Raw genomic sequence first — 13,033 nt, 5'->3', positions numbered from 1 at the left:
ACAGTATATTAGTTAAGATAAGGAGCTAGTGGTCATTACAGCACAGTAGTGCATCATCAACATCACACTGAGACAATAAATGTAAAAATGCAGTATCAATAAACTTACAAGGAAGATATTCAAAATGTTACTAAAACTGTTCCATAACAACTATAAAAAATACATTAAAAACAAAACAAAATTATTTTGCAATTTTACCTGATATTCATTTTCTACCCATTTTCTGTGTACTTTGCTTCTAACATCAGCCTCGAGCTGAGCATGATAGGGAGCAACACGCAAATTTTTAGATCTGAGTTCTTTGACCAGTTCAACTGCGTCCTTAATGGTCATGGTGTAGATGATCCCAGACTGGCCTTTGAACTCCCGCTCAAGTAAGTGTTGTAGTTGAGACATACACTCTGCCTGGACTGATGGCTTGGGTCGTACCTATAATGGAAATATACAGCATACAATACAAGCACATATATAATACAGACCTAGACACAGTAAACCACCAGTATGTCCCAATAGTGCCATGATATAACATGGCAATGTATCAAATGCTGTGTTATATCATAGTACTGTATCCCAACAGTACCATGATACATCATAGTAATGTATCCCAACAGTGTCATGATACATCATAGTGATGTATCCCAACAGTGTCATGATACATCATAGTGATGTATCCCAACAGTGTCATGATACATCATAGTGATGTATCCCAACAGTGTCATGATACATCATAGTGATGTATCCCAACAGTGTCATGATACATCATAGTACAGTAGTGTGTCCCAACAGATTCATAATATATTACGGTAACGTGTCCCAACTGTCCTGTGTTATATCTTAGTGATATGTCACAATTTTACCATGATCTAGTCCCCAACAGTACTGATGCTCCTAAACTTATAAGAAAAACTGGGTTGAATTTTGACATTGTGAAATCAGTGTTTTTAGCAGTGTGTGGCCGAGGTGATGCTGGGTGGTGGTGTGTGGCCGAGGTGATATTATAAAAGTAATTTCTAAGAGAGACGATGAACTCTTAACCCTTCCACACCCAGCAATAATAGTGATGATAATTCACAAACTGACTTAATCATTACCTCATAAAATAAATTAGGTCGATTGAAGGAAGCTTTGAGAACTAAACAACCTCCAATGTTAAGAATTTTCTGCACATCTTGAATTACTCTTGAAGTTGCTGTGGCCGTCAATCCCAGAATTGGTGTGCCGGGAAACATTTTACGCATAATACCGAGATACTTGAAGTCTGTAAGAAAGTTTGGAATTTTAGGCTGAAAAATACTTACACATGAAATCCAAGTTATAGCCAATGTGAAGTATGGATCACCTGAAGATTAGACCCCCAACTTATTTCATCTGATGATAAAACACCTTAATGATACCTGGGGGAGTTGAAGTGGGTTAGGTTAAACTATATTAAATTAGATTGCATTAGGTAAGTTAGGTTAGGCTAAGTTGCATTAGGTTAAGTTAGCATTAGTTTAAGATTGTTTAGCATTAGATTAGGTTAGGTTAGGTTCCATTAGCATCAGGTTAGGTACAGTATATAAAACATAAGCAATACATACCTGGCCTAAAGTCATGACCCCACTGTGAACAGCAATGGACTTCATCTATTGCTAAGCGAGCAAATCTACCCATCTGGTGCATCTTCTGTAACTTCGTCATGAACCTCTTAGATTTTGCTAACTTCTCCGGTGTTACATAGAGCAACTTCAGTCCACTGCTGGCACTGATCATATCCTGAAGGTACAATGCATATACTCAGTGCTGTAATAGCAACTTTTTCCTTGACCATACACTGCTCTCACCACTAGTCAGCAAGAGAAGGGGAAGTGCTTAGTACGATTATTACAATAGTTTCACAAGAAAATAATCATTAAAATAAAATCTTTATTAGCAAAGTTTATACATTATATATGTACTATCCTACATCAATCTAAAATCATGACTTCTCTGGCAAAATTTCCAAATCTAATGTCTATATTTGCCATTACCTGTACGGTACTATAAAAATTTACAAATTAGTCCAGAAAATGCAGTAAAGACCAGGGGATGGGCACAGCTCTGGTGACCTAGTTGTCATCAGACATGTTGAAGCAAAGTTTTATGACTTGTTCCCTTCCTAATGCCAACCCACAGGTGAGAACTGGCAATGCAAAGTCACAACTTCTGAGGTAATCAAACACTACCTGCCTACCTTCACCATTCCTTCCTATTCAGCAATGCAATTTTTTGGGGGGAGAACTGAACATTATTTTACCCATTTGCTTTGTTATTCACTATCTAAATGTTTATCAAGGAACCTAACCCATTCAAGATAACAAGGTACAGGTTGACAACCCTTTATCCGAAATTCCAAAAACCGAAAAGCTCTGAAAACCGAAAGTTTTTTTGTGGAGCAATTTTTTTTTTTTTGTAACAGCCCACCCGGGCACAGGTCACTGACCCACATCGGGGCCTGGGGGGTGAAAATGTAATAGTAATAATAATTATAATATTAATGATAATACAGTAATAATAATAACTATTCATAGTAAATAAAAATTTTAATAAAAAATACACAAAAATAAAATAAGAATGATAACAATGATAATAATAACAATAATACTGTAATAATAAAATAATAATAATAATAATAATAATAGAAATACAAGAATGAAAAAAGATCAAAAGTGAGAAACACGACCTAGACCTATGAATTATTATTATTGTTATTATTATTATTATTATTATTATTATTATATTTTAGCCCCAGGCCCCAATGTGGGTCAGTGACCTGTGCCCGGGTGGGCTGATCCCTGTATAATAATAAAAAAAAAAAAAAAAAAACCCTAACCATTTTGAAAACCGCAGAATTCCAAAAACTGAAATGCATCTGGTCCCAAGGATTTCAGATAAGGGATTGTCAACCTGTATACCTGTACATCACAGGCAGTAGTATGAATCCTGTCTCCTGTACAGTGATAGTAAATATTAAAATGTGTACATACACCGTGGACTCCATTAACTTCTTCTTTGGTGGAGGATGCACATAACATTCTGGCGTTAATCCCCCGAGCCTTCAGACCCATCATCTGGTCCTCCATCAGTGACACTAGAGGAGACACTACCAAGGTGATGCCTGTAACAGAACAAGTCAACACACTAACAACATATTTTATATCCATTGCCTTAAAGAACCAACAGAAGCCAATATATGCAAGCAATTATCTATAACACATTATCTATCTACATGTAATAAGTTGTCTCTACCAAATTTTCCATTCTTATAAAAATATGTATGGAGATTCTTTTACACCAGTTGCCTCTGTCTACCCAACAGTAATTAGGGACTTACATGCTAAGTACTTGGTGGGTCAGTGATCTGGCTTGCTGGGTTATTCCTTGACAGTGGGTCACACTGTGCTCAGGGTTTGGTTGTTGTTTTGGTGATAACTTTAACAACTTATACAAATTCACCCAAGGGTCAGCCAACCTCTAACAAGGGTTAGAGAAACATAAGAACATAAGAAAATAAGGAGTCTGCAATAGGCCAGTTGGCCTGTGCATGGCAGCTCCTGTCGAGAGTTACTACCACTCTCTATCATCCATGAATCTATCTAGCCTCCTTTTTAAACTTTCCAGTATTCCAGCACTTACTACAAAGTTGCTAAGCTTGTTCCACTCGTCCACCACCCTATTTGTGAACCAGTTCCTTCCTATCTCCCTCCTAAACCTAAACTTATCCAACTTAAATCAGTTGCTACGAGTCCTATCCTGCTCGGATATTATAAGAACTTTATCCTTTATTGATTCCTTTCACCCACTTAAATACTTCTATCATATCTCCCCGCACTCTTCGTCTTTCTAGGGAAAGCAAGATTAGTTTCTTTAACCTATCTTGATATGGAAGGTTTCTAAGTCCCGGAATCATCTTCGTCATTCTTCACTGCACCGACTCCAGTGAATTGATATCCATTCTACAATAAGGGCACCAGAACTGAACAGCATAATCGAAGTGAGGCCTAACTAGCACAAGATATAGTTGCAATAAGACTTCTGCACTCTTATTACTTACACTTCTAGATATAAAACCTAATACTGTTTGCCTTATTTCGAACATTAACACAATGTTTTCTAGGCAGTAGGTCCGGGCTTACAAGTACCCCTAAGTTTCTTTCACAAATCAACTTCTCTAGGTTGATGTTGTTAAGGCTGTATACATTGACAGTATTTGTTCTTCCAATATTAAGTACGCTGCACTTGCTGGTGTTGAATTTCATTTGCCATTTTTCTGACCACTCCTGCAGTTTATTTAAATCCTCCTGTAGTACATTTGCATCCTGCCCTGAATTAATCTGCCGCCCTATTTTGGTGTCATCCGCAAACTTGCTTATGTCACGACTGATCCCAGCATCTAGATCGTTTATGTAGATTATGAACAAGAGTGGGCCCAGTACTGACCCCTGGGGAACCCCACTGGTTACACAGCCCCACTCAGATTTAACACCATCAACACTGACCCTCTGTGTTCTATCGGTGAGCCATGATTTTATCAAATTTAAAACTTTCCCCTCGATACCATGAGCCTTAACTTTTCTGAGAAGCCTCTGATGCAGTACTCTGTCAAACGCTTTGCTAAAGTCTAAGTAAATAACATCGTAATTTTCGTCATTATCTACTACCTCGAAGACTGTCCTAAAAAACGTCAGCAGATTTGTTAGACAAGATTTTCCCTTTGTAAACCCATGTTGAGAGAAGATCATGCTTGGCCACTCATATTTTAAAGGGAATAAAGTGTTGAAACATAAAATAGAAAGAACTACATTAATATTAATACAAGAGGTGAGAATCCTGTCTACTACTGATATGTTATATCTACCTTTAGACACAAGAGCTGGCAGCTGGAAACACAAACTCTTGCCTCCTCCTGTAGGCATGATGAGGATACAGTCAACACCTGAGAGAGTCGCATTTATGGTGGGTAGCTGGTGCTCTCGTAGTGCTGGGATCTTGAACACACTCTTCTGTACATTCTCCAACTCTTTTGACCAAGAAAAATCTGTATAATAAAATAATAAAATAAGTCTTCACTTGTTATTCTGAGCACTGGACTGGGGAAGAAAGTAAATTTTTGCTTTTAAAGGGTATAATAATAATGGTCCTCGACTGAAGAATTAACTGTCTTGATGTAACAACCATAAAACAGATTAAGTTATAGTATTTATTTATATATTATTTTGTGAATTTTCCTTGAGAAATTGCTAGTTAAATACAGAGAGATCTGACATTTTTATTAAATAATATTTTTGAACTACTGTACAAATGACAAAGTGAGATATGATGAATGCATTATACATACTAAATGTGGCATTAATTTTCTTATATGATTTAGAGAAAACATATCATGATTATAACAAACTACTTCCCCACAAAAGATATACAGGTATCCCCCCTTTTTATGATGGGGTTACATTCCTGAAAAACCCATTGCAGGTTGAAATGTTGTAAATCAGGATCACTATAACATGAGGTTCAATGAGATACATTCCCACAGTCTGACACCCACATGTATCACTGAAAATAAAATTCCTACACTAATACTATACCTACAACTAGGGTTGGAAAAAAATATGATTTTTTTAATGAAAATCAAAATAATCGATTTTTTTAATAATCGATTTTTTACTGTACAATATCCGTACGAATATAATATATTAATAAGAAAATAATACTTGCGATTTTCAGAATTTTGAAATAAATGCTTCTATATTTATATAAAATAAATACTGTAATAATACATTTTGTTCATACAGTATAGGTCATGTAGTAGAACTTATAGAAGACAAAATCATTAGTAAAGTTCATAGTACAGTGTTGACAACCCTTTATCCGAAATTCCGAAAACCGAAAGTTTTTTGTGGGGCTATTTTTTTTTTTAATAGGATTAGCCTTCCAGGCATAGATCACTGACCCACATTAGGTCTGGGGGCGAAAATGATAATAATAATAATAATAATAATAATAATAATAAAATAAAATATTAAAATTAATAATAACAATAATACTGTAATAATAAAATAATAATAATAATAATAAAGAAATACAAGAATGAAAAAGAGATCAAAAGTGAGAAACACAACCTAGACCTATGAATTATTATTATTATTATCATTTTTATTATATTTTCGCCCCCCAGGCCCTGATGTGGGTCAGTGATCTATGCCCGGGTGGGGGAGAAAAAAATTCTGAAAACCGAAAAATTCCGAAATCCGAAATGACCCTGGCCCCAAGGATTTTGGATAAGGGATTGTCAACCTGTAATTACTTAAATACACATAATTCAGTGAGGTATATAATACTGGTGACTGAGCATGTAAGTAATATCTTCTAGGTCATACATGAACACAGACCAAGACAAAATGAGTAAATTCACCCAGCAGATATTCCTCACTGGGTGATGGCTCAGGGAAGAATTGCCAACCAATAGTTATGTTAAAAAGAAGCATTAGTAAAACCATAGTAACCACTTAAATAAACCTAATTTAGTGAGGTAATAATGCTGGCTGAGTACAAAAATAACTTCATCAGTCATACATGAACATAAAGAATGTGTTGTGACTGTCCATCTATCTGTATGTTATTATAGAGTTTTAGATGATAAATAGTTAAGGAGTACACAAAATAGTGTAAAATATCTTTATTTTTGTGTAGATTTTATTTAAAATAAAAATAAATGTGAGTATAATCAATGATATTTTCTCTGATTATAATCGATTAAAATCACTTGATTAAAATGGTTTGATTTTAATCATGCCAACCCTGTAACAATACAATTAAAAAACACCCACCACATCATTAAGACCAAGCCTGGTCATCATCACATGTCCCCTTCAAGGCTAAGGGGACTCTTGACGGTGGAGTAGAGATGTTACTCTGACTTCCACACAGGTTCACAATGTCAAGCTTCTCCTCCAGAGACACAGTTTTCCTGGGTGCCTTGGCCTTCCCAGACATTCTCAAAGTTACAATGCTCATTTCACAGTCACAAAAACAGAGCGAAAGCACTTCGTCACATAAACAGAGCAAACGATGATCACGGAAAACTAAAAACAACGATAGCAGCACACACTGGTCACATTATGTTCACAACAACAGAGGCAAGCACTTTACAGTCACAAAAACATAACAAAAATCACTTCACAGTCACCAAATCAGAGTATAATGTGAATGTTAGTGATGTCCTCTCATTGTAAGGTAATAAAAACACCGACGATAAGTAACAACACAGATACCGACCGCCAGGCAAGATCTACTGGTGATCTGTTCTCCTACGGCACTCATCTTTGGTTACCCTTTCTTCGGGATTACGGGGAAACCTTTGTTGTGGCCCTCAACATCTCCAAAGCATTTGACAGGGTATGGCACAAGTCTTTACTTTCTAAACTTCCTTCTTATGGTTTTTCTCCTCCACTCTGATGTCATTTATAGCTTCCTTGAGAACTAATCCATGGCAGTTGTTGTCGAGGAACCGATCTCTCACTCTTTCTCTACCTCTACCAATAGTGGTGTTCCACAGGGTTCTGTTTTTTCACCTACTCTCTTTTTATCAATAATTTACTTCACATTGCGACTAATTCTATCCATTCTTATGCTGATGACTCTTCACTCTTCTCATTTATCCTTTCTCCTTAACTCTCAAGCTAGATTGGTTTCAAAAGCTGATATCATTTCTTCTATCAATGTGGATCTGTGCAGTAGCCCCGAATGGGGAGATAGAAATTTGGTCAAATTCAATACTTGTAGTAAGAAAACACAGTATACAAGGTTATTCACCAATTACACATTCCAAAATAAAAGATCTCCCACCAATCACATTTCAGGATGTAGTCAATTTGCCAAATTCTAAAATACCCATAGATATGTTAGGCCTCACCATTTCCTCTAATATGGCATGGAAGCCACACATCCACAACACAGATAAAGCTGCCTCTCGAAAGCTGGGAATGTTGTACAGATGCCGTAGCTACTTCACTCCTAAGCAGTTGTTTCAGGTATATAAGAGATTAATTTGTCCTAACTTCGAGTACTGCTCTTATATATAGGGTGGTTCTTCTTTTGTCCAACTGTTAGATAGGATGAAATCAAAGGCATTTCATCTTATTAATTCTCCTCCTTTAGTTGATAATCTCTCTTCCCTTCAATGTTACTTCACTCTTTCTTTTACAGGAAGTGTACTTTAACGGACAATGTTCGGTGGATTTGGCATCCTGTACACCGCCGGCAAGGCAGTTGGCTCGTAACACCCGTCTTGTCTGTGGTGCCCACCGTTTCTGTGTGGATGTTGGTCACACTAGAATAACCCTTATACTGTAGTATATCCTTCTTTCCTCACACAGCCAAATTGTGAAATGCTTTGCCTTCTTCCTGTGTTTCCACATCTTTGTGGTGTAGCTTAGCATATTCTTTTTCTCCTCTAATTTTGTGGGTTAAAGACCTGTGCCTGGGTGGGTTATTCCACCACCATTTTTTCTTTTTTTTTTTTTTAGCTTTTGAGCTGCACAATCATGGATATGTGGAATCACCATGGAACAAAGTTTGGGACTATAGTGCACCGGGTGGCAATGTGCCAGTATATCGCTGATGGTAAGTGCACCGAAAGATGTGTTCTATATTCCATGTTGGCTGGACAATGACAATTGTTCATGCAAATATTTTTTCTCGTAAATAGGAAGGGGAGGGGGGTGTTACATCACCATCGTTCAAGTGAAATATCGTATACACCATGGGGAGATTGTAAATGGGGGATACCTGTATCTTGTTACACTTTGGAAATAATGTTATTGTTTACACACTTTCCATCCCAACAATACCCAGGTCTGTCACATCTAAAAATAATAGGTCAGTGACACCTACAAATATACTCTCTCCCAGCTTAACCTTAACATCTACAAATATAGTGTCTCTACCAGTTAACCATAAAACCTACAAATATACTGTCTCACCCAGCTTAACTATAACACCTACAAATGTACTGTCTCACCCAGCTTAGCCATAACACCTACAAATATACTGTCTCACCCAGCTTAACTATAACACCTACAAATGTACTGTCTCACCCAGCTTAGCCATAACACCTACAAATGTACTGTCTCACCCAGCTTAACTATAACACCTACAAAATAGGGGTGACAGTAGTCATAGGCTGAGAGCTGTTAGTGTTCACTGCCAAGCTACAGCACAAGTGTCTCATCAAGGGGTTCTGTAATGATTAACTTAAACTTCACTAGAAACACAGAACACATCCTACAAGGTGCTGCTTGTCTTGTTCTTGTCTGGCCCTAGTTCCCCATATACTGTATCATGCTACAGGTATATTTAAGAGAAGTGCCATTTAAACTGTACACAACAAGACAGACACAAACTAACCTTGTCTCTCCCAGTCATTCCGAGCCAGGTGAGCAGACTTTTGTTGTTGAATGGCATATATTAGCTTCTCTTTCTTGGCTTCTAACTTTTGTTTACGACCCTGAAGGATTTGTAGCTCTCGGGTAACATTTCTTAGTTCTTGTTCCACTTGCTTAAGAGAGGTTTCTGGATCTGAAAATATGAACAATTAACATTAAAAGCAACTCTAAGGCTCTTGTTTTCTAGTATATTCTGACAATAGTTGACCCACCTGTTCAGAAATGTGAAAGATCAAAATATGAGATCTCATTTTATAGCCCCTACGTGGAGTACCTCTGACTTCAATAACTTGTCTGTCCTGGCCGGGACATTTATAAAGTTCCACCAGGGGGTTACACTGTGTGTGTGTGTGTGTGTGTGTGTAGTTTAGGTTAAGTTGGGGAGGTTTAATTTGGTAAGGTGTGGAAAGACTGCTGAGAAGCATTTGCTCGCTTTGTGTTGGGTCAATCATTGGGAAGCACTTGTCAAGTTCAGACGTTACAACTGACATCATGGTGAGAGGAGCAAAGTTATTTATAACAAAAACTAAGAAAAACAAAAATATGAACATTCCAAATCTTTGCCATTTTGGAGGATATTCTTGAAAAAAAAAATATACCCGGTACTGCATTGCCTTCTATAGAAATATTTCCTTGACTTCCTGGTTATCCTGTGACACTACACCAGAGTACAGTATTACCCTACCTACTTTTAAGTCTAATTTGTAAGTGGCAATACATCATGACTTCTGCACCTTTGGCACTCCAGCTAACTGACATAAATATCATTGAACTATGTCTGATTGTAGCAGTAGTGAGTGATGATCCACCACTGTACTGCTAGTCTCGGGATATTCCAATAACATGATCTGGTCCAGAAAGTTGACCAACACTGACTTGGGTACACAAAATGGCAACACTGGAAGGGAGTAATGCATATTAACCAGTAACTTGAGGAAATGTTTCTATAGTAGAAGGTAAATGCTTTCGTTTGCCATAAAAAACCCACAGTTTTTTGGAGAATCATTTTATATTTTTTGCCATGAACACTCCAGAATTTTACACCATTTCTCCAGTGCTTACATCCGGGATGCTTCATCACTTTGTTTAATCCACAGAAATACTTCCCAGCTTTTGTTACATGCATACCAAGAACCATAAATTTTCAGAATTTTTAGTAAAGATGACAACATAAAAAGATAACTGTATTTGTACATTTTGTAATAAGTACCTGTACAGTACTCTCCAGCGGTCCGACTAATTACCCAAATGTAGCCGCAATGAAGTCAAATAATGGTCCTACATGAATAAATCAGACTGCTAATCACTTCTCGACTAGTATTTGGTGTCACAAAGTCACAAAAAATTGGAAAACTTACTTTAATCTGAGTTAATAGATCGCGTGCATGTACCGAGGGAGTGAGTAATTACCCAAATGTAGCCGCAATGAAGTCAAATGATGGTCGTACAAGCATAAATCGGGCTGTGAATCACTTCTCGATTATTATTTGGTGTCGTAAAGTCACAAAAAATTGGTAAACTTAATTTAATCTGAGTTGTGTTGTGTTGTGTTAGGTTAGGTTAGGTACATGCACTTGATCTATTAACTCAGATTAAATTAAGTTTACCAATTTTTTGTGACTTCGTGACACCAAATACTAGTCGAGGTTAGGTTAGGTTAGGTACATGCACTCGATCTATTAACTCAGATTAAATTAAGTTTACCAATTTTTGGTGACTTCGTGACACCAAATACCAGTCGAGAAGTGATTGGCAGTCCGATTTATTCATGTAGGACCATTATTTGACTTCATTGCGGCTACATTTGGGTAATTAGTCAGACCCCTCTCCAGTACTATATTACAGCAGTTTTGTTATTTAAAAAAAATAGGAGGGCGATTTTCACCTGAACAACTTTTCATCCAAATTTTTTCTTGCACAGGGGAACAGCTTAGCAGCTGCTCCTACATTATATGATTTAGCTGATAAAACGAATCAACCTCACTTAACATAACTAATCAGCCTAACCTAACTTAGGTTTAGTAAGTTAAGTTGATTCATTTTATTGCAGATTAATCATATTACTGTATCTAGCAATATTGTTAAGCTTTTGGAAGTGTTCTTTTGGCAAAAACAAAGTGTTCCAGGTGTAAGCAGGGGAGACATGGTATCATAGTGTGTGGCCATAGGTTGGCTCCAGGAAAAATAAATAAATAAATACAAATAATCTTACACAAATTACTTCTCTCAACTTTTTGGGATTTTCATAAAGTAAGAAAACACTGACCTGTTACAGAACAATTTAGTGAAATAGACAGTAAACATGCATCACTCTCTTCCAGTATTACAGAGACTGATGTACACAACACTGCAACACTTATCAATCTACTTAAAGAAAATTGTCTTAAAAAAAATTAATATTCTAGTAAGAAGTAACACAATTAGCACTTTCATATTTTGGTTTATTTTCTAGTTCATCATGCGTAAAGACTCTCTGTGGCCGTCAACTCAACCACATCACCATGTTTGTTTGAAGTTAAATTTGAACAGGAAACTCTTAAAGACATTAATGCTATTATGTTTCATACTCACTAAAATAAAAAAAATTTATAACATTTTTGTACAGATGATAAATTCAAATTTTTTACATTAGATACTGTACATAAAAAAAATTAATGTTTTAGAACAGCATTACCACCAGAAGGAGTTTCATTTCATTCATTTTTTCTACAATGTTCTTATCATTATAATGACTATTTTAAAATGGCAAATTTACTAGAACCTGACCTAACCAACCAAATAAACCTACATAACCTTACCTAATTTCTAAGCCAGGGTCGGACCCCCCAGCTATATTAAATAGAAAGTACTTATTTTGATATATGGTTCTGGATGAAAGAAACTTTGTTGAAGCGTCATGTTGTAATTTTACGTTTTTTTATTGACGCGCGAGTAAGCTTGGACCGAGCGGGTTGGTTGTAAAAAAAACATACAAAGTGCTGTGGAGTTCAGGTTAGGTTTCAACTTTGATTTCGTGTAGTGGCAACAAGTGAAACTTACCCATTTTTTCATTATCCCTATATGAGACAATATAGAAGTAGGTGTTGGCAGCTTCTAATTATTTACCTAGATTGGTTGAGTAGGTTACATTAGACTGGGTTAGAGCCTAATATGGAGAACTTCACAGCCGGTTCCCCTGTGTCGGTAACAGTACGTTCACTCACGGCAGGTGTCATTATGATAGGTTAGGTTAACTTAAACTGAACTAATAAACACTTTTTAACACATTTGCCATAACTACGACAGTATCCACTTTAAAACACAATGAAATTTCGGTGCTTTTAAATTCGTTTTCTTTGAAAAATCAGCGACTGTGAAGTTGTAAATATTTACCAGCTGAGTGGTGAAAAATATTTACAAAAAAGTACATAAGGCAAACCTATGTATGTACTCTACCAAGATGGTCTCTATACCTTTAATATTACACGTTGAGTCTGTTATTTCACAATCGCCCATAGTCCAAAAGAGAGTTTTACTTCACACAGCATGGAGCTCTGCCTCACAGCTCGTGTTGATGTTTACACCAGAGGGAG

At 36.5% G+C, this 13,033-nt stretch overlaps 1 protein-coding gene across 1 annotated transcript in view; it reads right to left on the bottom strand.

Annotated features, from left to right (window-relative positions):
* LOC121865177 (ATP-dependent DNA helicase Q1-like) overlaps positions 1 to 13,033 on the bottom strand; it is a 31,598-nt gene extending 18,565 nt beyond the window's left edge. The window contains exons 1-7 of the mRNA XM_042364489.1: positions 12,914 to 13,033; positions 9,424 to 9,594; positions 4,877 to 5,056; positions 3,006 to 3,136; positions 1,581 to 1,755; positions 1,092 to 1,258; positions 199 to 429 (exon numbers count right to left, since the gene is read on the bottom strand). Of these exons, the coding sequence (XP_042220423.1) occupies positions 199 to 429; positions 1,092 to 1,258; positions 1,581 to 1,755; positions 3,006 to 3,136; positions 4,877 to 5,056; positions 9,424 to 9,594; positions 12,914 to 12,956 (1,098 nt within the window). The 5' untranslated portion in view covers positions 12,957 to 13,033. The remainder of the gene's footprint in view (positions 1 to 198; positions 430 to 1,091; positions 1,259 to 1,580; positions 1,756 to 3,005; positions 3,137 to 4,876; positions 5,057 to 9,423; positions 9,595 to 12,913) is intronic.

The sequence above is a fragment of the Homarus americanus genome, unplaced genomic scaffold (genome assembly GCF_018991925.1).
Source record: "Homarus americanus isolate GMGI-L3 unplaced genomic scaffold, GMGI_Hamer_2.0 scaffold37678, whole genome shotgun sequence".
NCBI classification, from domain to species: domain Eukaryota; kingdom Metazoa; phylum Arthropoda; class Malacostraca; order Decapoda; family Nephropidae; genus Homarus; species Homarus americanus.
This window is presented reverse-complemented; position numbering and strand designations above follow the sequence as displayed.